Source organism: Pimephales promelas, chromosome 11 (genome assembly GCF_988280905.1).
Source record: "Pimephales promelas chromosome 11, fPimPro1.hap1.1, whole genome shotgun sequence".
NCBI lineage: Eukaryota > Metazoa > Chordata > Actinopteri > Cypriniformes > Leuciscidae > Pimephales > Pimephales promelas.
In genome coordinates, this window is record NC_142779.1 from 16,045,385 (window position 1) to 16,073,187 (window position 27,803).

The 27,803-nt window shown below is 38.6% G+C and overlaps 2 protein-coding genes across 2 annotated transcripts; one reads left to right on the forward strand and one right to left on the reverse strand.

The window, feature by feature from the left end:
- The first annotated feature begins 2,489 nt into the window (after nt 1–2,489).
- Nucleotides 2,490–25,127, forward strand: ogdhl (oxoglutarate dehydrogenase L). Its single transcript, XM_039672289.2, has 23 exons — nt 2,490–2,747; nt 3,366–3,571; nt 5,912–6,079; nt 6,882–6,984; nt 11,106–11,221; nt 11,470–11,624; nt 11,847–11,993; nt 12,083–12,173; nt 12,269–12,448; nt 12,607–12,735; nt 12,858–13,037; nt 15,920–16,072; nt 16,719–16,821; nt 17,442–17,570; nt 18,549–18,699; nt 20,516–20,643; nt 20,883–21,061; nt 21,708–21,779; nt 22,287–22,412; nt 23,485–23,557; nt 23,649–23,812; nt 23,898–24,049; nt 24,135–25,127. Exons 2-23 carry the CDS (start codon nt 3,368–3,370, stop codon nt 24,256–24,258), a joined length of 3,027 nt encoding a protein of 1,008 aa, XP_039528223.2. The 5' UTR covers nt 2,490–2,747; nt 3,366–3,367; the 3' UTR covers nt 24,259–25,127.
- c11h10orf53 (chromosome 11 C10orf53 homolog) lies at nt 23,926–27,260 on the reverse strand. The gene is made up of 3 exons (XM_039672788.2): nt 27,105–27,260; nt 26,823–26,942; nt 23,926–26,725 (listed from the first exon to the last, which is right to left on the reverse strand). The coding sequence occupies exons 1-3, from the start codon at nt 27,193–27,195 to the stop codon at nt 26,628–26,630; spliced, it is 309 nt and encodes a 102-aa protein (XP_039528722.2). The 5' UTR covers nt 27,196–27,260; the 3' UTR covers nt 23,926–26,627.
- Between the last annotated feature and the right edge of the window lie 543 nt (nt 27,261–27,803).

Consider the following 27,803-nt stretch of genomic DNA (forward strand, 5'->3'; position numbering starts at 1 on the left):
AATGACATTCGTTGACAACGATTTTCATAATCGATTATAATCGATTTTATCGATTAGTTGTTGCAGCCCTAGTTTTATGTGTTGAATTATTTATGCTCAATTGCAAATTCAATGTCATCTATCCAAGTCTTTTTGCGATTTATCTTTAATGTGTGTCTTTAAATTAACTTTAGAGTAACATTTCGGTTGATATAAAAAATTCTTTCTTTCTTCAGTCCAACTCTAATCATACTCTCTCTCTCTCTAATTTGACTTAACAGACCTCTTTTGATCACCACCTTTATGACTGTTTCTAATTATCCTCAAATGCTTTTGAACATTTCGTCAATCTGGAACAAACGTAACACTTGAGAACCAAACAACGGTCTCCTATAAATGCGCTCTTGGTTTAAAACGGATGCAGTATCCTCTTGTTTTCACAAATACTGAGGTCCTTAAAAGGTCAGACTTTAATAGAAATTTAAATGTCACTGAAATGAGTTGAGAAGCATTACGTTCTTGTCAACATTTGTTTCATAGAGAATGAAATTGTGGGCATGGAAGTATCAAATCATGTTTATTTATTTGTTTACATTCTAAATGACGGTTGCCTTTAATAAGATCCCTGGTAAAGTAGGCTCTCGGCTCCATCTGTTTCAAGAGCTGAAGTCAAAAGAGCACAAAAATGGCATTTTCACTTATAATTGCATGACCTTGTCTTGTGCTCGGTTACAAGACACTTTTTGTTATTTTTGATTATAGCTCTGATCAAGAACAGAGAAGGACCAATGTAGATGTTTTATTACAATGACATGTATAACAGCTCTACGATATGAACCTCTGACTCATACGGCACCTTGTACTACTCTGCTGTTATGCTGCACTTTTTTGTGGTCACAGCTTGAATTAGTTCTGTCTCCATCTGTGTTTGCATCTATTGTTAAGATCTCTAATTATTTAAGAGTCTGAATAACATTTTTTTGTTTTTTTTTCATATATAAAAAGGTCACTCATGACACTTTGACCCTGAAAATCATGCATTTGGCATTTTCTTAATGCTGTATTTTAATCATGTCTGCTTTATTTCTGAAACAGCCATGATAGCAGCCCAGTGATGATTGATGGCAATGCTTTCTTTTTTCTGGTTGTTGGCCACTAAGAGTGATGAAACTAGTTTTGAGGTTCTGAGGGGGAGGGAAGGCAATTAGCTCATGGCGTAAAATCCGCCAACGTGAAGACCATCAATCTAGATGACTGAAGCCACATGTTCAAGTGAATTCTGCACAATCCCTATGAAAATTAGGAAAGCGTAATTGTCCAATGTGATTAAGAATTAGAGTTTACTGAAAATATCAATGTACTCATTAGACCCTGGCACAACTTGGTCATTTTTATAAATATGTAATTTAATTTCAAACACATTGGTTGCAGGTTTTATATACATGTCTGTTAGTTACTGTTTTACCTTTATTAAAAGGAAAGTGCATTGGAAGCATGGTAAGAAATAAAAGAGTCAGCATCACAGCATCTACCACGAACGCTTTTTTTTTTTTTTTTTTTTTTTACGTGTAACTTTTCAGCTTCACCTTTTCTTTTCTTCCCCTTTTCATCCATGGCTGTTCTAATGTTACGTCATCTTACCTGAGGGTTCCTTGGCGAATATTTAAATATTAACATGAGCAGAGTGCACAGTCAACAGATCTAAATATGTTTGAGCCCCTTTGGGGTATTTTGGAGAAGCAATTCAGAAAACGTTTTCCTTCAGCAGCATAGTGATCTGGCCACTTCTGGCTCAAAATCCCTCTGGCCACTCTGGAGGACTTTTATCGGTCATTCCCAACTCGTTTGAGTCTCCCAGTTCTATAATTGTGATGGTTTTTGTGGTAACACTTTACAATAAGGTTCATTAGTTAACATTAGTAAATGCATTAACTAACATGAACTAACGATGAGCAATGCATTAGTTACAGTGTTTATTAATCTTTGTTAATGTTAGTTAATAGAAATACAGCTGTTCATTGTGCGTTCATGTTAGTTCACAGTCCATTAACTAATGTTAACTAATACAACCTTTGATTTTGGTAAATGTTGGAATTAATATTAACTAAGATTAATAAATGCTGAAGAAGTATTGTTCACATATTGTACATGTTAACTAATGTAGTTAACTAATGAACCTTATTGTAAAGTGTTACCTACAGTATGTATGTATATGTATACATGTATGTATATATATATATATATACATGATTTAAATAATTATCTAATCATCTAATGTGTCTCATATGTTTACACAAAATTTACACTTTAATCTCAACTCTACATCTGAGTTAATTTCATCCATTCAAATTCAGCAATTTCAAATGCATTCTCAAATAAATTCTGATTGATGTTCGACTCTGCAGGGTTATATATCTGATACCCACATCATGCATCAGCACAGGTGCTTTAAAGTGCATTATTTATTGCGTCCATTTACGCAATTGTTCTGTACTGGATACATTTGATAGTGCCTAGTTCATGGCAACATAAAATGCAATATGATAGCAAAACTGAGATAAAACGTCAAATAAATTAAACAAGAACTCTAAACCTGCTGTAATAGATGCTGCAGTTTAGAGCTGAAAGTGACCAACTGCAGCGCCGCATTGCATGCGGATTATGGGACGGATTTGACGTTAGACAGATTATAGGAGAGAAAAGAAACTGAACCACGACAGACCACATCTGATCTCAACCAGACCACCTTCATCTGCGCGCAGCTCAAGGTGAAATTTTTTTTTGTTTGTTTGTTTTTTATGACGTAGAGGTGAAGCTACGTGTACTCAGTCGCGTGTGTCGAGCGAATGGAAACATATGGGTACAGCTGGTAACCAATCGCCCAATCGATGCATCTTTACAAGTGTTCGCTCATCATAGCCTTTGCATCGCATAGCCTAAATGTAGGCTATTGGAAGTGGTTTTGGCCACGGGATTTTACATCGTTCAAATCAATTTGTTATTGAATGGGTGGAGATGAAGGACGAGCTGTAGCCTATTTAAAAGCCTTTTATGAACCGCCGGTAGCTTGAAGCTCTGATGCTTTAGATAAAGCATTTTAACAGCGCAATGTTTTAAATTCTAAACGGGTATGCTAATATTGTTCGCCCATTTTTAATTGAAGACCCATGCTCATCATAGCTGAACCCGCCAAACATTGAACATCATCAGTTAGCGGTTAGACCAGGCAGCACTATCTAGATTGCTGGTATTTGTGTTTTCAGAAAGAAATCACTCAATATTTTCTGATTTTAAAAATGATTAAAACATTCACATGAACTTCTGAGAACAGCTCTGATTAAGTTTGTCATAATACATTGCTGTCTCCCTTTTATGAATGTCTGCAGACATGAGTCAGCTAAGGTCCCTGGCTGGTGCTCTAAGAAGCAGGAGCCAATGGATGATGGGGCACGTGGGGACAGGGAAGCGGGTTTTTGACCCACGCCGTAACTGTTCCAGCGGGGCTCCTGAGCCTTCATTGGCGGCCTGCAGCTCTAGTTATGTCGTGGAGATGTACTACGCTTGGCTGGAGGATCACAAAAACGTTCATGAGGTGCAGTAAACATCTATAGGCTACTGAAGACACTAAAATTCTGTCCCAGTTCAGAAACGGAGTGTACTTTATATGTCTATAATTACATTAAAAATATATAATAATTTAGTTTTAATTTTAGTTAAAAGTAATTTTGGTGTTTTTGCTTTTTTAGTTTTATATTTTTATTAAGTTTTAGATATTTAGTTTGTTATTTTTAGTAGGCCTATTTAAACTAAACGAAAATAAGAAATGTTTGCAAATATAGCAAGTTCTCTTACGAGAGAATCTCGTACTGCATAATATAATCTTACGCTTGGGGAAAAACCTATTTTCCACGAGATATTGAAGCCAAAAATTATCCTTAATTTTGAATTTATGTAAAACTCGTTGCGGTAGCATGCAGACATAGGCAAGACGGCTCGCATGCCTATTGGGTGTCCTCCGGCAACTGCATTAGCCTATCGAGAGAGGCCCTTGGTGATTTCAGATCCAGTGGGAATAGGCGCTATGTCGCCTCCTGCCAAAGAGTCACCTCCTGCCAGTTTATGGCTTGGGCCTATAAATATAGCTTGATCGGCTGATATAATCTGATTTTTCATCTTTTCAACGAAGCTCACGCATCACTGGATCTGGAGTGAAGAAGTGGCGCTGTCTGAAAAAAGCTTTCTGCGGGACGAGCCTTTGCATCTGAAGCCGCTTTGGCCTTGGGTGGGCGACGCCAACCTACTGGATGAATGTTTCCTGCAAAGGGACCGCGCATCTCTGTCTCAGCAGTATTCTCTGTGGTGGACGGTGCTAAAGATAGAGGATACCACTCTCTTCCTCCAGTAGAAGAAGCTGTAGCGGCCCATCTTTGGCCGCCCTCTGCTGGACGGCGAGCTAAGACGGCGCTACAAAAACCGGATGAGGAAGGACCGGAAGCTATCAGCGTGCCAGATTTGAAGAGTGCTACGGACCTGGCTCTTTGTGCCGCGAAATCCGCTGGACAGGCCATTGGGCTGAACATGGCATCTCTCACAGTTGCCTAGAGACACCTATGGCTGACATTATCTGAGATGCCAGACATGGAGCACGCTGAGTTCCTCGACTCACCCATCTCCCGCAGCTGGCCTCTTTGGATCATCCGTCAAAGATTTCACGGATAGATTCGCTGAGGTTCAGAAGACATCTAGTTGCTTTTTTGCGGAGGAGCCGGTGGTCCAGCAGTCCAGCGTTCACTATACTACATCCTCTTGCATACGCAACCAGGATGTTCCCTTTCAGTCGATAACGTCGGACGTAGTCGACGGTCGTCTGAATGGGATGACCTTTGAAAACACCACTAAAGCTGCCACCTTCCAGTGCCTAGATAAAAGCCTCCTGATGCCCCCATAATTTTAAGGCGGGGAAGGACTGGGCTTAGGCCAGGGAAGTCATTGCTGTTCCTACAGGACCACTGAGAAAAGAATTTCCGTACATTGAAAGGAAGGGATGTTGCGGAAGCCACATCCAACTCGGAGGGAGGTAACGTGGAGAATACACATATGAACTGGTCGGATGACCGGGCTGTACAGCATATGGAATATCACTGGGGTCGCTCCAGCCTATTTTGGGGAGACTCACCGGGGGGGCTCTGGGGTGGCGAGCTGAGAATCAGCGTGGCCTGCCCCGAGATACCAATCCTCCAACCAAAACTGAACGGGACACAGTGGAGTTTCCAACACGCTCGTTGTAAACAACAGCACTCTTCAGAGACATCAAATCGATCGGCTCTGAAGTGCATCTAGCAACTAGCGAAAAGCAACTAGCGTGTGCATCCATTGGCTCATTCAATAGTACTCAAAGATCATTGGCTCTCTGGCTCGACTGATCCCCATTCAGTCGACCGCCGACTACGTCCGACATTATCGACTGAAAGGAAACCGAAGTAACATTAGTAACCGAGTACATTTTTTTTCATTATAATATATTTTTTCAGTTAATGTTTTTTCAAGTAAGGAAAATGTTTTTTATGGTTTTAGTTTTAGTTTGTTAACTATAACAACCCTGATTTTCATTTATGCATTTGGCAGACGCTTTTCTGCACAGCAATTACACTGCATTCTGGCTATAGACCTTATTTACAGCAGCGCCATATTTGATTTTTAACAGCAATGAAACTGAGGCTTTGAGGGATAGACATAAACCTATTTTTAACTGTTATTTAATATGTTTTTGAATTGTTCTGCTGACAAAACAGTGCAAAAATATTTTTCCAAGGACTTTCAGTTGACAATAAACTCCAGAAATTATGAGCTGCGGAAAATTACCTTTTTGCTTTGAAGTAATAAATAAGAAGATTTACCCTTTTGAAATATGTTCTTGTTATATTTGCAACAGTCTTGGGATGCATACTTCCGTAACGCCCAAGCCAGCAGTTCAGAGGAGTCTGGAGAAAAGCGTCTTTCTGCACTGCTCCAGGGAAGAGGCCAGTCTCAGACACCTGCCATGTCACAGAAGGTGGTGGAGGATCATTTGGCCGTCCACACTCTTATCAGAGCCTATCAGGTAAAGTGAGTAGCTCTGTGTTAAGGCCTGTTCACATCAAGAACGAGAACTATAACGATAACCATAATAATAGGATAGTTGCCAACGATTGGAATCACTTTCAAAATGATTTTTTTTTCTAATCCAAATCCACCCGAACATTTGAACATTTTAAGCTTGAACATTTAAAGCACCAGATGACATAACTTCAGCACACACGCTATTATAGTTATCATTATCTTCATTGTTGTCATTCTTTGGACAGAGAATCAGAGACAGAAATGCAGAATTACAGGGGAGGTTTTTCAATTGAGAGAATCTAATACACATTAAATTATTTTTATAATCGAATCCAATCATTTTCACTAGCACTGGATTGCAACAAATCAAAGACGCGCATGTACATCCGTACTGTGTAGTTATGCAAATCACGTGATTAATTCAAACCTAATTAGGCTAGCTTTTTTCACTTTTGAAAATAAAAATATCAAAGAGATTGCTTGAATCAAAACAGGTGGTAACATTTTCCCTACTTCCTCTAATTAATAAGATGAAGTATCATAGGGATTTATTAAATTCTGTCTTTTGGCAAAGCCAGCATTTTCTTTCCATCTCCTGTTTGCCAGCCTGTTGGGATTGTATGTTTAACTTATTGTGAATCCTTATGAGATTGGTTAGTCATCTGACACATTGGTTCATGTTTGTGTGGGTCAGATATCCTCTAGTTACTTTCTGGCTCAGACTTGCTTCTGGTACTTTCATGCTTTTCTTTGCAAATGGAGAGAGCAAATCACATGGCGTCATTGCGTTTTACCCCCTTTAGGTACGTGGTCACCATGTGGCCAGGCTGGACCCTCTTGGCATCCTTACTGCCGACCTTGACTCCTTTGTTCCCTCAGATTTGATTACATCAATTGACAAGCTTGGTAAGATTATATCCATTTAGCATATTTCCCACTTATATTTAACTTCATAATTCTTACAAACACTCACTTCCTTTCACTGTCCTACTAAAAGATCTATGTCGTCATGTGCGTGTCGTCATAACGCAACTGTGCCTCCGGCGACCCGAGTTCGATTCCCTGCTCGGGGTCCTTTGCCAATGTCCATTGTGAGGTACTTTCCTATTCAATAAAGCCACAAAAGTCCAAAATCATAACTTTAAAAAAAGGGGAAAAAGGAGGATATTTGTCCTGAAGATGTATAATAAATGCTGACTTAGTTCCTTGCTTTGGGCTCATCCTTATGAGCATTTTTTGTTATTATTCTGTTTCCTTAGCCTCTCCCTCACCACCATTCAATACTGCAGCTGCTGAATAATGCACTTCTCTTTGAATAGAAACTCATAATTACTGTTAAATACATTGTATTTTACAGATTTGATGATATGACAATGTCATTTTCTTTTGTCCAGTCATAAAACATGCAATTCACACACACATTGCTGCATTGCTTATTGCATGTATTACATTGTATATGAAAAAGGCATAAACAAATCTTACCTTTAGTTTTTTATGAGAAGGCAAGGTTAGCTCAGGTTAGCTCAAAAATGTGATACAGTGTATATGATGATTCTTGATAATTATAATAAAATATTTTAAATGACATTAAATGGCAAGTTATGAAATTGAAACTTCTCTAGAAAATGTTTCATATAAAACCAACATAAATACAAAGAGTTTATTTCTAAGAACTTAGATTTTATATGTACTGTATATTCTTCATCATGGACAGTCTTACAGTATGTCACTGAACCACAAATGTCAGACTTTAAAAATATATATATATATATTTTCATCTTTTATTTAATCTACACATACTTTCAATCTTTATCTTTGTTGTTTATTTTGTGTAACGTCAGCGCTACAGTTCTTGCTTGCATTGCAAGCCAACACAAGCTACCGGAGCTGTGTCTAATGTAATTGGTGACTGACCTTGCCAACCCCAGCCACTGTGTTTATACGTCACTGTAGCAACAAAGCTGCACCCATCCGCTGCATACATCTCATTTTAATTACGAAAGGAAAATTAGATTGTTGGAGCCTACTGAAAAAAACTCTTTCATTGCATAGTGAGGACTTCCAGTTATTAGACCTTTCATCAAAAGACAAATTGTGAGCCCCATATCATTAAAATGTGAAATATTAACCAATAAACATGCTGAATGTATAGAATTTGTGAATTCTCGGCACATAAAACCAAACACTGAGCTGTTTCTGAGATGTTCCTGCATGTGTATTTAATCTTTTAGATCAGTCTTTTCATTTTAGCTCAGGGCTTCCGAAGACCATTGGAAGTTGCTTCCCCAACCTCATAATCAGAGCTGATAGCACTTCATGTTATATAAGGATCAAGATTATTGTAATGAAGTTTAGTAACACTGCCAGGACCAGTGCTTGAGTTTTTGGTTATTTGGTGACTCATAGAGCTCGATTAATGGAAAGGGGGAGAGAGAGCATGCAGTTGTGTAAGTGGTCTACAAACAATTCCTCATTTGGCCATTACAGATTCCCCAGTCTCAGACAGCGACAGGGGCTGGAAGGGAGAGCTATGCCCCAGACTCAATCGCAAGCACAGGTTAATGTTATCTGAGATAAAGGCCCATAAATCTTCCTCTTTGCTCCTGTCAGGTCCTATTGCCTTTAGTGTCGCCAGAGTAGAAGGATGTAGCACATGATCTCACAACAGATCGAAAAAGAGAGAGTAATACCCAGTGAGAAGACCTCTCAAAACATGCCTCTTTTACCTCACTACTCTCTCAATGTGTCGGTCAGTGTTTGTCATAGCTTTTCCTATAGCCTTTCCTTCGTGCAGCTAATGAGGGGCGTGTATTGGACCAGAAGGCTCTTAATTTCTGTATGATGCATCTTTCCTTTTTATCTGTACTGTGGCTTTAATTACATTTGCACCTGTCTCCTCTTGTGTGTGTTCCTCTCTTGAGGAGACACAGTCTTACTGATAGACCCCAGTGTTATCTACAGGATGCATTTGCAAACTACCACGATTGCATGGTTTTCTTTCACCGTTTAGGGGTGTAACTACCATCAAATTGGTAATCATGTTAGTTAGGATTGACATATAAGGACACCAGGAAGTGACTGAAATGGTTGAAAATGTGTCAAAAAAAATTTGCTGCAATAATTATAAAAATCTAGAAAGCTTTGTGTGGGTCTTTTGTGTTTCATCAACAACCTGTGAAAAAGCCTGTTTCCTCTGCTTATTTACTATATTAACATGAGTAAATAATGAATGTATGAATATATCAACACAAAATAAATGATCGCCAAAATGTCTGAGAATAACATAGTAGGTAGTCTAGGGCTAATTCAAGTTTCGAGTTGAATTAATTTATAAAGCACATTTAAAAACAGCCACAAGACTGGCCAAAGTGCTGGACAAGATATCTATACAAATCCTAAATATACACACTTTAAAAATGTGTAAATAAAACCCCAGAGAAAACAAATGTATTTTAATATTTATTTATTTATTTTTATATTTATTATATGCACTCTTATCTCTATAAGGGCAGGTTGTTCCATAACCGTGACCCAACCACAGAAAACGCTCCATCCCATCTACGTTTGAGTCTAGAAGAGACTAGAAAGAGGTTTTAGTCACTTGATCTTATAAGCTTCTGGGAGGCGTATAGTAAGTAGATATGAGCATGGTTATGGAGACATTTATATACAAATAAAATAATCTTAAATTCTATACTGAATAGACAACCAGTGAAGATTTCTTAGAATTGGAGTAATGTGATCATATTTACAACTTTTGCGACTAAATCTTGCTGCAACATTTTGGATCAGTTGAAGGTTGAGCGAGTTGTGACTTGGAAATACTGCAATACAATGAGTTGCAGTAGTCTAAATGAGAAGAAATAAAAGCATGAACAGCCATCTCTAGTGGTTTTTCAGTTAGGAAGTGTTTAATTTTAGACAAAAGACAATCTAATTACGGAAGAAATTAGTTTGTCAAGTTTTAAAGGCTCATCTAAAAGGACACCCAAATTCTGCACATGCTTAGATCTAATGGCAGATAAGCTCCTGATGGTGGTCTTAAAATTATCTTAAATATATATGTGGGTGTTGTCAGCATAATAATGGAAGGAAACACCATGTCTTCTTAAAATAGAACCCGAAGGTAACATGTACAGAGAAAATGGAGGGCGCCAAGATCGAGGCTTGTGGGAGGCCACAGGAGAGGTGCGACAGAAGAGGAGAAATTACCTATCTTGACCAAAAACTTTCTGTTCGATAAATAAGACTGAAACCACTTGAGAACAGTACCTTTTATCCCCACACATGACTCTTACCTTTAAATTAGTGTGGAGTGATCAACAGTTTCAAATGCTGCAGTTAAATAGGAGTTACCTTGTTCAGTCAGTAGTCTCAAGAGTATAGTATATACAGTAAAGTATATAATTATTTAACAACTATACAATAAATATTTTTGACAATTATTAATGACCGCAATCACATTTTAGTGAATAAAATGGTAATTCTCGCTTTTTTCTTTACTAACCTCAGAGTTTTGATTAGAATACATCACATTCTTTCTGGTGCTTGCCACACAAGTTTAAACATTTCAATGCAACCAAAGCAAAAAAAAAAAAAAAATGCATCCAGAAATTCTGCATACACAAATTAAGGGAACTCCACGCAGCTCCCCTACTCTCTATTATAAATGTTTGACTTCCACCTTGTCTTTGTCGTAAAAAGCAACAACGAACACAGCATGATGAGCTGTGAATAAATAAATAAATGACTCTTGATCAAAAATTGATTTAATCAATCAAAAAACATATTTACAAGATTTGTTTGTGTGTGAATGAATAATGATATTCTAAAAGAAATGTTAAGTGTAAAGGAAACTGTGTGTTGATTAACTTGTTGGAACCATAATAAACAGATCTTTACTTCACTTTAAATCATAATGTTTGGTTTAAAAAGGAATATTGTGGGGGTCATATTACATTTCATCATAGCATTTCTTTGTTGTTGCCGTTTTTTCTTTAATATGCTTCTCCTCTTTTAATTTTTAGAGTCGTACGGCTTGGGAGAATCTGATCTCGATAAATCATTTCAGTTGCCACTAACCACATTTATTGGGGGAAATGAAAGCACACTCCCACTGAGAGAAATCATACACAGACTTGAGGTGGGTAGATGCTGGATTACTGTGATATCACCCAGTATTTGAGAAGAAACACTCCTTCCTCATTTCTCATTAGCTGGTTTTGTGACTGGATTGATTCAGATATGACATTCACTAGCTATTCTGAAAGGATGTAATTTGAGTAAATATGACAAGCTCATCGCTTATATTATGATGATGTTTAATTATACTTCAAAAATGAATGGATTAATAAATAAAAGGGTAAACTGAATTTGCTTGGAATGTTCCAGACATCATACTGTGGACATACTGGAGTGGAATTCATGTTTATCAACAATATGGAGCAGTGCCAATGGATCCGACAGAAGTTTGAATCTCCAGGAATCATGATATTTTCTGACAGAGAGAAGAGGACCTTGCTGGCCAGGCTGGTTCGCTCAACACGGTGCATATCCTTAAAATAATGTACTTTGTGTTTTTTGCTTCTTTATTTAGATACTTATTTTTTCTTAGCTTAAACCACATTTTTGGAAGTCATCGTTGTGTCTGTGTGAAATATATTAGAATTAATATACGTTTAAATTGGAAATTCATTTTAGTCTTTTTAATTTAGCAAAGTAAAGCTGACAATGAAAGAATGTTCTATATTAATGATTCATTGTTCTAGGTTTGAGGACTTTCTTGCTCGCAAATGGTCTTCAGAGAAACGTTTTGGTTTGGAAGGCTGTGAGGTCCTCATCCCTGCCCTGAAGATGATCATTGACAAGTCCAGCGAGGCTGGTATAGAGAGTGTAATTATGGGAATGCCTCACAGGTACCTTGAAAACCTGCTCCATCCAATCTCAACCTGCTTTTATGAATTCCCCCCAGATATAATAACACAACCTTTGACCTTTGAAACAGGGGGCGACTGAATGTCCTGGCCAATGTAGTTCGCAAAGATTTGGATCAGATATTCTGTCAGTTTGATTCCAAACTTGAGGCTGCAGATGAGGTAATATAATTTCATGTGATGAAAGATGCTTTTGTCATATCGGATCTTGTCTTATTGTGCTTCTGATGTACGTTTCGCACTTTAATCTATTCCAGGGTTCAGGAGACGTGAAATATCACTTAGGGATGTACCATGAACGGATCAACAGGGAAACGGATAAGAATATCACCTTGTCTCTGATGGCTAACCCCTCTCACCTGGAGGCAGTAGATCCTGTCGTTCAGGGCAAGACTAAGGCAGAACAGTTCTACAGAGGAGACACGGAAGGAAGGAGGGTTGTACTTTTATCTTCAGATTATCTTTAAAGATGAACCACTGCAAGACACAACCACATATTCAGCTTTTTCTGCTGTTTAATGGCTCATCATTTGGTATGTTGGATGAACACACACCAAAAACTGCAATTTTAAGTCATCAATTCCTTCCTTTACAGGTGATGTCCATTCTCATGCATGGTGACGCTGCATTTGCGGGTCAGGGAGTCGTATATGAAACCTTCCATCTCAGTGAACTGCCTTCATATACAACTCATGGCACCATCCATGTTGTAGTCAATAATCAGGTTAACACCAAACATCAGATTTTCCTATTAGAATCAATTTGAGGAGTAGCTTTTTGCTAAACCTTAACCCCCTGACCTTTCAATATGTTGTATGATTGATGAGTGTTATCTGATGTTACCAGATTGGATTCACCACAGATCCCCGAATGGCACGGTCCTCTACTTACCCAACGGATGTGGCCCGTGTGGTCAACGCACCCATCTTCCATGTCAACGCTGATGACCCAGAGGCTGTGATGTATGTGTGCAAGGTTGCTGTAGAATGGAGAAACACTTTCAACAAAGATGTGGTGATTGACCTGGTAAATACTGTGAAGACACATCACACATATAATTAAAATATCACTGAACCTTAAAATAAATAGGACTACTATAATGCTTGATTACACAAGATCAATTTTTCTGGTTTCAGAATCACAATCTTTTCTGTTACATTTAGGGGTTTTAAGTAGGGGAGTGTGAAGACACTGCAGGGGGGGCCATGGACTGATATTTTGAACAAATCACAATATGTCAGGTGGGATCAGAAGAATCCCACAGATACAGATACAGATATGAATACGAATGAATTAAGAATACACATATGACCCGAAGGAAGCATATGGAGAACACTGGGGTGTCAGCAGCCGCAGGTGGAATGTTTTAACCCCAGTGGTGGCAAGGTGGCTTGCCAAGGGAAAGACACATGCTCAGAGAGGCTTATGGAGGCCAATGCAACCAGGAGCGCTGTCTTCATTGACAGGAACTTAAGCTCCACTGATTGCAAATGCTCAAAGGGAGCACTCTGCAGGGCAGTTAGAACCACTGAGAGGTCCCAAGAGGGAACGAGAGGAGGGTGAGGAGGATTCAGTCTCCTCGCTCCTCTCAGGAACCTGACGATCAGATCATGCTTCCCCACAGACTTACCTTCGAAAGGGTCATGGTGTGCGGCAATAGCGGCAACATAGACTTTGAGGGAGACAGCCTTGGCTCCAACCCATCTTGAAGGAAGGAAAGCATGACACTGATCGAACATCTCCGGGGGTCTTCTCGGTGAGAGGAGCACCAGTTGACGAAGAGGTTCCACTTCAACGCGTAGACGTGTCTCGTGGATGACACTCTAGTGGAAGTGATGGTAGCCACCACCGCTGGTGGTAGGGTACTCAAACCTACCTTGTGCCATCCAGGAGCCACACGTGGAGGTTCCAAAGATCGGGGAGAGGGTGCCACAGGGTGCCCCATCCCTGAGAAAGGAGGTCCTTCCTCAGAGGAATTGGCTGTCGCGAGGTGCTGTCGCGAGGAGTACAAGTTCAGAGAACCAGGTCTGGTTGGGCCAGTGTGGCGCAACCAGAATGACCTGCTCCTCGTCCTCCCTGATCTTGCACAGGGTCTGTGCGAGAAGGCAAAAACGCATATTTGCGCAGGCCCCGCAGCCACTTGTGCGCCAGTGCATCCATGCCGAGCGTGCCCTCGGTCAGGGAGTAAAACCGCTTGCAGTGGGACGAGTCGTGGGAGGTAAACAGATCTATGCATCCCCGAACTGATCCCAAATCAATTGAACCGACTCGGTATGGAGTCGCCATTCTCCAGGAAGAGGCTGAAGCCTTGAGAGCTCGTCGGCTGCACAGTTCAGGACTCCCGGAAGATAAATGGCTCACGTAGACCACCTTGTCGGTTGATGTACGCTACTGGCACAGTATTGTCTGATCGGACTAGTACTTGATGGTTCTTAAGCAGCGCATGGAAGCGATGCAGAGCGAGATGTACTGCCAGCAACTCGAGGCAATTGACATGCCATAGGGGCTGGGGTCCTGTACAGGAGCTTGTGGCAGCATGACCATTCCACATGACGCCCCAGCCCGTGCCTGGAAACTCGTAGAAACGGGGTAAAGGTCTAACTGCAGGTCGAAGTAACTGGTACTCGGAGTACGTCGTGTTGCCATGCCCACCTCGGGTCTCAGTCACGAAGCCAAAGCTGAAGCACTCTCATGTGAAGCAATCCGAGCAGTGTTGCCGCGGCTACAAATGCCATATGCCCCAGGAGCCTCTGAAATAACTTCTCTTGCGCTTAATTGCCGGGCAAGTCAGCAGTGGCTGAGTGAAAAAGGCGACCAAGTCGAAACCGAGAAAAAAGATCCTCTGCACGGGGCAAAATTTACTCTTTTCCCAGTTGACCCGAAGGCCCAGACTAGCTGGTGCCGGAGCACTGGGTCCCTGTGTTCGCAGACCTGGTCTCCAGAGTGAGCTAGAATAGCCAGTCGCCGAGATAGTCAAGATAGTCGTCAGGGCACGGTCAAACCACACCCTGACAAAGGTTCTTGAGATTCAACAGAAGTTTAGACGGTAATGTGTTATGGAATTTTTCATTTCAAGTCACCATTATGATGGTCCGTGTTTGCTTTAGTTGGGCTCTTAACCCTTTTCATTTTTTAATGTTAGCTTAGATTTTCTCTGATGGTTTTGACATTGTGTTTGTGTTTGTGATTGATGATTGTAGCCCTGAGATTCTACAGTTTGAGATCCAACAGCAATATGAACATTTTTGAAAATACTGTGTGCACAGATGTCTTGTGTTTAGACCCACAGACATCAAGAATCAGCAGATGAATTTTAACAATGGTGACAATAAACAAACTAGTGACAAACAAATCAACTCTGAGCATCAGAAAACAAGCTACTGACATTATAACAAAACAATAGCAAAATAAAAGAAAACAGAAAAAAACATGGAAAATTACTGGACAATTTAGCTGCATAATTTGTTCATGCTGCAATGCATGATGTGAGCCATGGAAAAAAAAAAAAAAAAAAGCAAAAGCGAAAAATTCAAAGCAGCATTTTTGCACCATTAAATGGCACTTCGGATATTTGATGAATCGCCTTCCGGAATAGCGTGCTATGAGCCCATTAGCGAAGAATTCATGGGATTCTGTGTGGCATAGCCTCGCCAATTATTTTGAACACTGAGGAAATTTATTTGAAATCTTATATGGGAATTAAACCAATTTAAACTGTATCTAAAATACATTAAAGAAACTTTCAATCCTAACTGATAAAGATGTAGAAAGAATGGAAAGATGTGAAAATCGGACAGACACTGGCAATGGTATGTTTTTTTTTATACAACGATATAAATTGTGTGAATGAATGATACTGAATTTGTATCTTATCACATGTAAATTGACATTGCGGATGTGTTTTATAGGTGTGTTACCGGCGGTTTGGACATAATGAGATGGATGAACCCATGTTCACTCAACCCCTCATGTACAAACAGATCCGCAAACAGGAACATGTGCTGAAGAAGTATGCAGACAAGCTCATCTCTGAGGGAGTTGTAACACTGCAAGAGTTTGAGGTTTGTGTCTCACTCTATGGAAATCTCATTATGGTGTCATTATGTAATGTGAAAATGTCCACCTGCTGTTGTTCCTCCCACAGGTCACCCTAATTGACCTTTTTAACTCATCTAAAAAATCTTTTCCACAGCTGTTGTTTTCTTGGCCTATTAGGGAGCGATGGGTTTCCTGTGCCGTTTGTATATTGTTTCCTGACAATTGATGGAGGCTGTGTTCAGATGCTCAGCCAATGACTTTTCGCTCTGGCTATGACACGTTTCATACTTCACCCGATGACCCAGGATTTCATTCCCTGGGCTCAAAGATAGCCTCCCCTCCCAACCACCCTCAGATTTGTGTCGCAGTAGAAACCACGATTGTCGGACCAAACCATCCCTCCAGTGCGGATAGCTGACACCTTGTCTCGCCCGGCGACAGCTCGTTTTATTTACAACTGCATCCCTGTCACTCTTCACTCGCTGACATAGCTCTAGGGATTTCACTTAGAGAATAAATTGTGACTGGAATCTTGCTGTTTTCTCTACGCCGTAGCACATAGGTGCCATGAATCATTAATTAATAATTTGTCACAAATGTGTCATGTGTCTGGGTTTTTGATGAATATAGTGGATGGCGGGCTACTGCTGTACTGTGAATTGTTTCCAGGAGGAGGTTGCTAAATATGACAAGATCTGTGAGGAGGCGTATACCAGCTCTAAAGATGAGAAGATCCTACACATCCGCAACTGGCTTGACTCTCCGTGGCCAGGTACATATTGAGGACTTTATAGATTCTAGGCATTTCAGTGAAAATATAAGATGGATTTAGACCAGTGTTTCTCAACTGTTTTGAGTCCAAGGCCCTCCATTGTGCTCATCAGTATTCGAAAGCTCCTTAACTTGTTTTAAGCTATGGGCACTCTAGTTTTTGTAAATTTAAGTAGTAACTAAAATAATCGCAATTAAAAACTAAACTAATTAACTTTCAGAAGTTTTAGGAGCTGAATGTTCTTTACAGTTCAAAATCTTTAACCAAAGTATTTTCCAGTCATTCGTGATGTATTGGATATGCATAAAGGATAAGTTTTTTTTTTTTTTTTTAAATTCATTTCAATGCCTATGGCATTTTAAGATAATTTATTACTTTTCCAGGTCACATCCTATATCCATGTTTTCCAAGACATCCTGAAAAACAAACTTCTTAAAACCTAGGAAATATATTGTTTTTTTAAATTGTTTTAGCTTGATTTTAATGCTTTTTTTCTGCTTTGTCTTATTTTAAATGATTTTAAGCCATCTATAGGCCCCCTAGTCTTGTGGGCCCCAGTTCCCTGTTTGAGAGCCACGGTTTCAGACCCTTCAGACCCTGTGCTCTGTTTTGTGTTTAAGACTTCTTCAAACCAGATGGAGAGCCAAAGAGCATGAGCTGCCCTCCCACCGGACTAAGTGAAGATGTGCTCATGCACATTGGTTCGGTAGCCAGTTCAGTCCCTCTAAAGGACTTTGCCATTCATAGTGGTGAGTTTTCAGGTATTTTACTTTGTGATGGTGTTGAATTCACAATTTTTAAACTGTCCTAAATAGTTTGTAACTATTGACATCAATATTTGGAAAAGAGCCTTTTGTATTCCACAGAGTACAAGGAAGTCAGTCATACAGGTTTCAAAAAGACGTGAGGGTTGACATAATTTTCACATTTGTTTGACCTATCTGTGGAGGCTGTTACTAGGAGTCAGTTCATCAACTAAAAATCGAATGGAAATCAATTAGATTAGATCTTACTGAATGTACTGAGTTTTAATCACTAGGGACAAAACACTGGAAAGTGACATCAAAGCATTGCAGGACGATGGTGGTAATGGTGTGGAACATCAGCAAAGCTCTGACAGATGATCCTTACACTTCTGATATAGCAATGTCTCATTGCTCCTCACGGGTCATCATTTTCTTTCACTGAGCAGCGGACACATGGGAGCTATAGTGGATTGATGGAGTTGCACTATGGGACCATTGCACTTAAAGAGCCGGCTCCAATCTGGCAGCCTTAAATTCTGCTAAATCACCCGAACTACCATAGCCCTCCAGCTAAACTCTGCTTATTGCCTGCCTCAGAGCATCAAACCATCCCAGCGGCAAACGTATTTCTGACAAAGAATAATGCTTTATTCCAATGGGATATTGTGTATGAAAAACCAAGCTACTCTTATGGGTTTGCTTTTCATAAGCTTAAACTACATTCACCAAACTTGACACATTTGTTCAGTATTTTCTGACACCGTTAATGTATTTTCTCCTAAACTTTTTTGTTGGTCCTATTGACTTCAGATGAAAACGTTTACTATCTATCTTATCTATCTATCAAACAGGGCCAACAAAGTTTGTCTTGACAAACTTTCCCTTTCTAGAACTTTTACATTTATTTTTTAAGTGTCACACAACAAAATGTACAAGTGAAGTCTATGACGTTCTATATGTTTTGTATCTGTGTTAATTTAGGCTTGTCACGTATCCTTCGAGGCAGAGCGGATATGGTTTCAAAACGCACAGTGGACTGGGCCCTGGCAGAGTACATGGCCTTTGGCTCTTTGCTGAAGGATGATGTTCATGTGAGACTCAGTGGACAAGATGTGGAAAGAGGAACATTTAGGTAAGAGAATCAGTCCATTTCCATTACACACTACGGTAGCCGCTCCCTTTTGTTCTCTTTTATGAGTTATGGATGAGTTATGGGGAACCATAAGTTGTTATCTTATATTCGTTGTCATTTATCAGGCTACTTTCTAGTATTTAACTGTCTAGATTTCTGTCACTAAAAATAACCAAGTATATATGTTCTGCCTTATGGCTCCATTAAAACTAAAATGTCAACACATTGACAAATGACGTCAGCTTGTCGCACACGTATAGAGTCCCCTGGGAGTGACAGAGAGACACCCACATGGTGCCGTCACGGCGCTGCTTCTGAATGAAACCCGTTTTATGTCACCCCACAGCAGTATTCACATACTCACATGTCTGTTTGTTTCTATCTTGTGCAAGAAATTTTGCCACCCAGGTTTGTTTGAAATGGTACACACATCAATGAAACTCTAAGACATGATCACAGCTGAATTTATCACACCACAAACGGCATTACTCACTGGTTCACTTCATAGTTTTTGACTCTACATTTTATCTCAATGGGCTCCAGTGGACAGTTTTATGCTTTGCTTAGAACATAATGAAGGAAAAATGCGAGTGAAAAGACGTCAGCAACAGAGCTTCTGTGTGTTATGAGCCTTTTTATCAAAGTAGATTGTCTGCTGGTGCATATATTATTTTCTTCTCATGTAAAGGCTCTGGGAGTGAACATATTGGTGTGCTCCAGTCTGCTGGTTCTGCTTTTTACTCAGGGAGTTAATGGCTATGAGTAATTGATTCAGTCTACTGTGTTTGGGAATGCACTGAGTACTGTGCTCTGGTCCCTTGATTGATGAAACCAACACACAGCTGATGCACTGTTTACTCCCCAGATTCTCTGTTTTTCCAGAGCTAACCCTCAGGGACAGGACACTTCAGCTTAAAGAGCCACTTTTGATTTACATTTGTGATTAAATTAGCAGAGCAGACAGACCCCAATTAGGCTGAACATATTCCTTGTGGTTACATTCTCCATTTCACAACATTATCTAAGAAAGGACCCCATATTTGTCAAATGTGAATCACCCAGTTTGTTGGGGAAATACGTGGTTCATACTAAACGTTATGTAACGCCTATATACTCATTGTAGGTCGTGACAGCATTGCGCAGGACATCATTACTGTGATATTTAAAGGACTTTAAAGATTGTCTAATCGCAATGGGTCTGATGGCTGGTTTGAACATCGCATCAGAGAGAGCCAGCAAAACATATCACATCTCCTGTCTCAAATCCACTGCTGTCCATGATCTCTCACACTGATAGGATATGAAGATTTAGAGTGCCTCTGTTCTGAGGTTTGACATTACAGCTTAAGAAAATATTCCTTAAAATGGCATTCCTTACGCTGTTTCTAAAATTCACAGAATTACATAAATTACTGTATATACAGACACTACTGTACAGAAGTTTGGGGTCGAAAAGATTTTTTAAATGTTTTTGAAATAAGTTTTTAATGTTCACCAAGGCTGAATTTGATCAAAAATAGTGTAAAAACAGTTTTGTTAAAACATTTTTACAATTTAATTCTGTAACTCTCTTCTGTTATCTGATTATTCCTCAAATTCCTAAAATATTTTACCTTAATTTAATGCATCCTTGATGAATAAAAGGATTAATGTCTTACAAAAATAACTAAATAACTGATATTACATTAAATTGATTTATATGACTTTTTATAAATATATGTAAAAATAAATAAATAATAAAATACAAAATTAAGCAATAGTTATCTTTGTTTTGCCCTTTTTAGTGATTCTTGAATTTGTGATCTCATTTTTGCAGTCACCGTCACCACGTCTTGCATGATCAGGAAGTTGATAAGCGCTTCTGCGTTCCCATGAACCACCTGTGGCAGAACCAGGCTCTCTACACTGTGTGCAACAGCTCCCTGTCTGAATATGGGGTTTTGGGTAAGAACCACCTGTGCTAATTTTGCATCTGGTTATCAATCAGAGTGCACAGAAATTTGAATCATCCAAGGTATTTCCTGTTTCTGATACCTGTAAAATTACCTTCAGAAATGATCAGCCTGTATAGAACAAGCTGTTTTCTCACACTATTTACCGACACTTTGCAAAAAGACATACTCAGAATACTTTGGACATAAAAAACACAATAAATGATTCTGAGACATGTTGATTTTGATTAGGTTTCGAGCTTGGTTTTGCAATGGCAAGTCCTAATGCCTTGGTGTGCTGGGAGGCTCAGTTTGGCGACTTCCACAACACAGCCCAGTGCATCATTGACCAGTTCATCTGTGCAGGCCAAGCCAAGTGGGTCCGTCACAATGGCATCGTTTTACTGTTGCCCCATGGGATGGAAGGAATGGTGAGTCTACTGATGACATGGCCTATTATATATTATAAGTGGCATAATATTGCATGGAAGAACTTTCATAGGCAAGAACTTCCATTTTAGACATTCTACTAACTATAAGTAACTTTGCAACTAGATGTCAGCTACCAGTCATTCTCCAATGAGAGTTAGTTGACATGAAGTTACAAATTAATGACAGTTAGTTGCAAAGTTGCTAAACTAAACTAAACTAGACTATGGAAATAAAGTGTAACCATTGTATGTTGCTAAACATAAAAGATACAAAGCTATTTGTTCCACTTGCAAATGTAGGCTAATTGAAAACACACAAGACAACTGCATAAATATCATGTATTATTTAACTAATTTCTTATTTCTCTTATAAGACCATATCAAATGAAGTGTTATTTTTAGAGTCATTTATGTAGATCATCGCAGTCCTATTGACCACTGAATCTAATTTCCTGCAGGGATAAAACACAGGGTAAACCCTTTTTCAATCCTTTCCTTTACTCAAAAGCAGAATAGCTGTACTAGAATCAATAATGATGACTCAAGCTTGGACTGAGCCGATAAATGAGGCTATAATTCTTTAGCTTAGTGTGGCGTTTGATAGACCTACACTCATTAGCGCTGGTGTGTTTGCACTAATGAGCAGGGCCCGGAGCACTCGTCAGCACGGCCTGAGCGCTTCCTGCAGATGAGCAAGGATGACCCGGATCGCTATCCTGTAAGTAGCTTTTCTGCTCATGCCTCGTACAGATGGCCACAGGTAGTTTGAAACGGATACACTTTACTGATTGCCAATTTGTTTGATGCTAAATATAGGCTAGTTCATGTTAATACAAGTTTGCTTTTTAGTCTAGCAGTATGTCAGTCCCAGTGGCAGGTAAAGACATTCAGGAGACATGAATTGTACTAATTACAACCATGATCAGTATATACAAGATGTGATCAACAGGGCTATTGAATAAATCAGCTAAAAATAAAATCAATTCATGATTGTCCCCTTCTTGCAGAGGACGTTATTTGCAAATTCATGAGTAAAATTCTTGGGTGACAGTATCTTTGTGCTATCTATATAATTTGAATTATGTTAAATATTTTAAAAGAATGGCCATCTACTGAAATATCACAGAATAATTATGTTTTTGCAGTGACACATTGTTTTTTTTTAATTTTTTAATTTTGTGTATTGATAATTTTACTGAGCTGCATTTTATTTACTTCATTTAAGGAATTCACTGGAGACTTTGAGGTCCAGCAGCTCTATGACTGTAACTGGATTGTGGTCAATTGTTCAACACCTGCTAGCTACTTCCATGTGCTTAGAAGGCAGATCTTACTACCATTCAGGAAGCCAGTAAGACCAACCTTTTTCCTTTCTATGTGTCAGTATAGCATGTACAATATTATTTTTTAGTGTAGTTTGTGGATTCATTGTTCTGTCAATATATATATATATATATATATGTGGCTGTGTCATTTTATTCATACACATTCCCATAAAAACAGAGATATTAAACACTCAAAGCTGAAATAAACCATCTTTATTCAATACTCCTGGGTGACTTCCATCATTTAGTACAGAATATAAAACAAGTCTTCACTTTTCTCCGTCTTTTATTAACAATACATGAACATGAATACATGGGTGACAGGCAGTGGTAACAAAAATACATAATTAGCAATGACCAATGAGTCACGTTATTGCTTGGATTTGAATCAGTGCATTTTACATACAATAAAAGCAAGGATGTTAACAAAAAAATTGTCAATATACTGGCAAATTAGTGATATTTTCACAGTTATGGTTGTCTTGAAAAAAAAATCCTGAGACCAAAAGCGGCCGAGTCGAGACTGAGAACGAGAACATCAAAAAGTGGTCTCAAGACCAAGACCGGTCTCGAGTACTACAACACTACTGTGGAGTGGGTAAAACTGTTTTTAAAACTGTTTTCTATATAACCACAGGTAGTGTCTCATTCTAAGGTAATAAAAAAGTTCTTTGTACACCACTGAAAACATAGTTATTGATGTCATATTGCATTTCTGTTTATAGATACTCAAAATTTTCTTTAAGCCTTAACTTTAATGTGAAAGTTTAATGTATGCCCCGCCACCAACCCTCTTTTGCTTCTGTGCCACTGCAATTGTCTAAAGTGATTCCCTGTTGTGGAGAAATGCAGAGGTTTGTGGAGCATGAGAAAATCTCTTCCTGAGTAAATTAAACGGAGAGCGTCTGGGGATGATATTGTTTGTTTTGTAAAAAACTGCTCTTAATTTACTGTTTTGCTTGATTTCACAGCTGTGTTACAATTACTATTTTTTTGTATTCCCCAGCCTAGATTGAAGTTTCAAAAGTTCCTAAATGCAATGAATCAAGTAGAGTTTGCCTTAATTTGACTGACCACATTTTTATATTTTTTATTCAGCTGATCATTTTCACACCCAAGTCTTTACTGAGGCTGCCAGAGGCCCGTTCCAGTTTTGATGAGATGATCACAGGTAGAAAATTCTGGTACAGAAACATACAGCTATTTATGCGCTGTCCAGCTTTTAGTGTTTATGTGGCTGTGTCAATTTATTCATATTGCAGGGACACATTTCTTAAGGATAATTCCAGATAACAGTCCTGCATCGGAAAACCCAGAAAAAGTCAAAAGGGTCATCTTCTGCACTGGAAAAGTGTACTATGAGCTGGCAAAAGAAAGAAAACAGCTTCAGTTGGAGGAGGACGTTGCAATTGTCAGATTGGAGCAGGTTGCCATTATAGTGTCTTGATTATAAGTAAAATGGCATTGCAAAAATCCCTCTATTCACAATCAAATACATTCTTTCCTCTTAGATATCACCATTCCCTTTTGACCTCATCAAGGTTGAGGTTGAGAAGTACAGCAACGCTGAACTCATATGGTGTCAAGAGGAGCACAAGAACATGGGCTACTATGACTACGTAAGGCCACGTTTCCTCACAGTGCACCATAAGAATCCAATATGGTGAGTCTCTTTTTAAGCTAAATGTTTGGTGTAGCCTAAACAAACTTTTACGCACCGAATTAAAAATATTCACACTCACTTTTAGGTATGTTGGCCGCGACCCTGCTGCAGCCCCTGCCACAGGAAACAAATTCACTCATCTGGCTGAGCTGAAGAGGTTCTTGGACACTGCGTTTAACCTTGAGGCATTCAAGGGCAGGAGTTTTTGATGCTTCTGTGTAAATTAGCCTTTAAAAATTCAATATAACTGGTATCAACGCACAATTCATTAGATAAAGTGATGTTCATGTTGCCAAATTATGTAAAATTGTTGAATTAAATTGAAAAATAGAGCACAAGATGGCAAATATAAAGAAATTAGTGTACTCATTCTGTAGATTTAGCCCTAGATTTGCAGCAGAAATCATTTATCCGTCTTAAGTAATCTGTATTCTTATTTATTTTTTTGTCCTCCATAACTGTCACACTTGGCTTCATCTGGAGACATCAAACAGATGGCATGTAGACAAGTAACAATATTCTCTGTAGCTTCCTCAAAATATGCTTCCTTTTTAGACTTTAGGGTTCTTGTGGTGTTGAAGGCTTTGGGGAATGAGGACATTTATGTATAATGTCAACATGTCTGTGATAACTTTGAAATGCTATACACACTGGGAAACAAATATAAGCAGGTAAATAAAACAATTAGCTACTTAAATCAAATAAGCACAAGTATCTGATGCATTGTTTTTCGGTGTAATTTTACTGTCCGCAAACTAAACCTTGTACATGGTCATACATTAGTCTTCATTCTATGGCTGCTTAAACAGTTAATCCTTGTCACTCGAGCTGGACAAAACAGCTGTAAACTGGATTTTACTTAAATCTATGCTGTAGGTAATTCATGTGATAGACACTTGCAAAAGTGAATTTAATGCAAATGTTTAAAGGGTACAAAAATTGTTTTTAGTATACTATAGATAACGCACATTGCTCATAGGGGAAAAAGATCCTACATTTAATTCACTGTGATAGATTGTGATGAATGATAGATGTTTCACAGCAATAATGCAATAAACTGCGTGTCAGTGACAAACGATGGATGCTTTTTATCATTAAGCATATACCTGTGTGCACATACGAGGTCTCTTCACAGGCAGTGTGCTGCCTTTATACAGCAGGACACCATTAGTGGACTCATAACATACATGCCAAAAAACTGATAATGTCAACATGGCTCACTTAAAGACTGGCTATGTTTTGAATAGTATACAATTTACAATTGCTGTGTTATATAGTAAGTACTGTGTATTGTGCACAACATGCTAATATTTTAGATAATATATATCTAAAGTATTATATGGACCATTCCACCGAATGGGTGACATTTGCTTGTTGTAACTCTTCAAAAATAAACTTTATTTTTGATCTTTTTCAACATTGAATCTAATACTACACATATTTAACTATTCAAAATATGTATTGGTCAATCTCAGGCAACTTTATTTATTTTTTTACAAGGAATATGCAGAATATGGATGCATGTTTTCTCAATCCTGTTACCAAAAATCATGTGTCATTTAAAAAGCAAGTTTAGAAGCATGTCAATTAATTCCTTTGTTTTCCCTAAGAAATTGTTGGTTATATGTTCAAAAAATTGACATTTGTGCCAATAAAATCACTATTAAAGCAAGGTGTATTTTGATAAAAAAAAAAAAAAAACACACACACACAAAGGCATTTTTTTTTTAATTTTAAAGATGACCGAAACCTCAAGCTCATATATTTTTTTTAAAAATTAATTCATTAAATAATAATTGTATAAATTATGGGCCAAACAAAACTGATAAAAATAGAGGTTTAATTTTATTTTTTTAGAAAAAGAAAAAAAATAGTAACAGGACTGAAAGTAACAGAATTGAGTTTTTAAGCAAAAAGTTATCAAATATATGGCATATGGCCACATAGCATTGATGCTAATAGCATGAGGACAGCCATTTCTAGTGCCTTACTAAAAGTTAATATAAAAAAAAAATGAAATCTAATAAAAAAGTTTAGGTAACAGGACTGATTGACCTTCTCATTCATAGTTACAATTTCATCAAATATACAGAAATGAAAATGAGAGGAGTGACTTATAGTCGCCCCATTGCCTTCAGATGATCCAGATGATGCAACTCACAGTTGAAAATGTGTCTTGTGGAATGTTCTACGTTTTTCAGAGGGGGGATGTAATAATGAAACCCGGGGATATGACTAAAATGTGTATTTTATCTAAAATATTAGATCAAAGTTTTTTCTTTTTTTCATTTTAAAGCAGTTTGGTTATAAAGTCACACAACAATGCAAGAAAAATCAGATTTCTGAAGGATTGTAATCATAATATTTCCTGGTAAAGTTTAGAGAGTTGGGACATGCAGAAAATGCTATTTTTTAGTGTTCTGTGTTGTTATTAATAATACGTTTTAAATTTGTAGTTAGCTTAATGTGCATGACATTTTGCTTAATAATAAAATATTTTTTAGAGTTAATTTTAATGCAATTTTACACTTAATGTCCTGGGGTCTGAGGACAAAAATGTCACCCTTTTCGGTATAGGCTATGTATATTTTCTTGTTGGCATGTCGTTCAATGCACCTGCGTTCCTCACGGCGTCAATGGCCTCCTGGCACCGCGGATCAAGTCGTCCATCACCCCCTATGAGCAAAGAGGAGTTCGTAAAAAACACTTCATGATGAGCATCGCATCTCTTATCTTCCAGAAAGCAGAGGTTTCTAAATGCTGGTGCATTTACCAAACTCAAGATCAGTAATGTTGGAAGTGTAGACACACTCTTCATTGACAATGAGCTCTAATATATTCCAGTCATCTGTTTTCTCGAGGACACACTGGTAGCCAGCGTCTTTTAAGACAGCTAGGGGGAAACAAATAGCTACGTAACCATAGATTCCGCAAGATTACAATTGTAGACTATTTAGGCTACTACAATAAGCGGTTAACTCGGTATAGCCTATCCGTTTTTAAAAATGTAACAAAATTAATAAAACTTAAAGCATTTGACACACCCAATGATTACCTTGTAAACCGTCCAGGCGAAATGTTTTGTGCTCTACAATACCACACGACTCGTATGGACCGTACCGCACTGTTACCACTGATTTAGGCATAATTATAGGCTACAATAAAATATATCCGTTAGCCACCACAAGGCAAGGCTTTTGTCAGAACTGCGTTTGTGTTTGTGTTACTGCTCTCCATAGTAACCAGTGGGAGCACTGAAACAACAAGCAAACAAATCACTGGAAGCAGCAGGATACACAAAATGGATTTTCACAATAGGCCTATTTAACCCTGGGTCATTATAAACACCGAATAAATACAATGTTATCTTGATTCACTTTTTACAGTGCTCAACATTTACTAGGGGTAATTAAACAATCATACTGGATATCCATAAACTGACGCCCCGGGTTAACTTTGGTATTTGCATATTTGCACAGTGTCGGTGTCCTTGATAGGACAAACGCAGCACGCGACCTGTTTGGTCTTGCCGATGATCACATCCGCCTCAAATTTTATTGCGACTGTTTGCTACTATCACGTTTTTCGGGGGTTTTCCCGAATGGAGTTCCTGAATGGTAAGTACTAGGGGAGCGCGGGGTTAAATGTAACACGGACCTTTTACATAACTGTTTGTCAGGATCAAGCAGGTTGTGTTTCCGCTCTTTTTCTCTCGCTGCTAGTAGCCTACGGTCTTCCGCGAATTTGCGGAAAG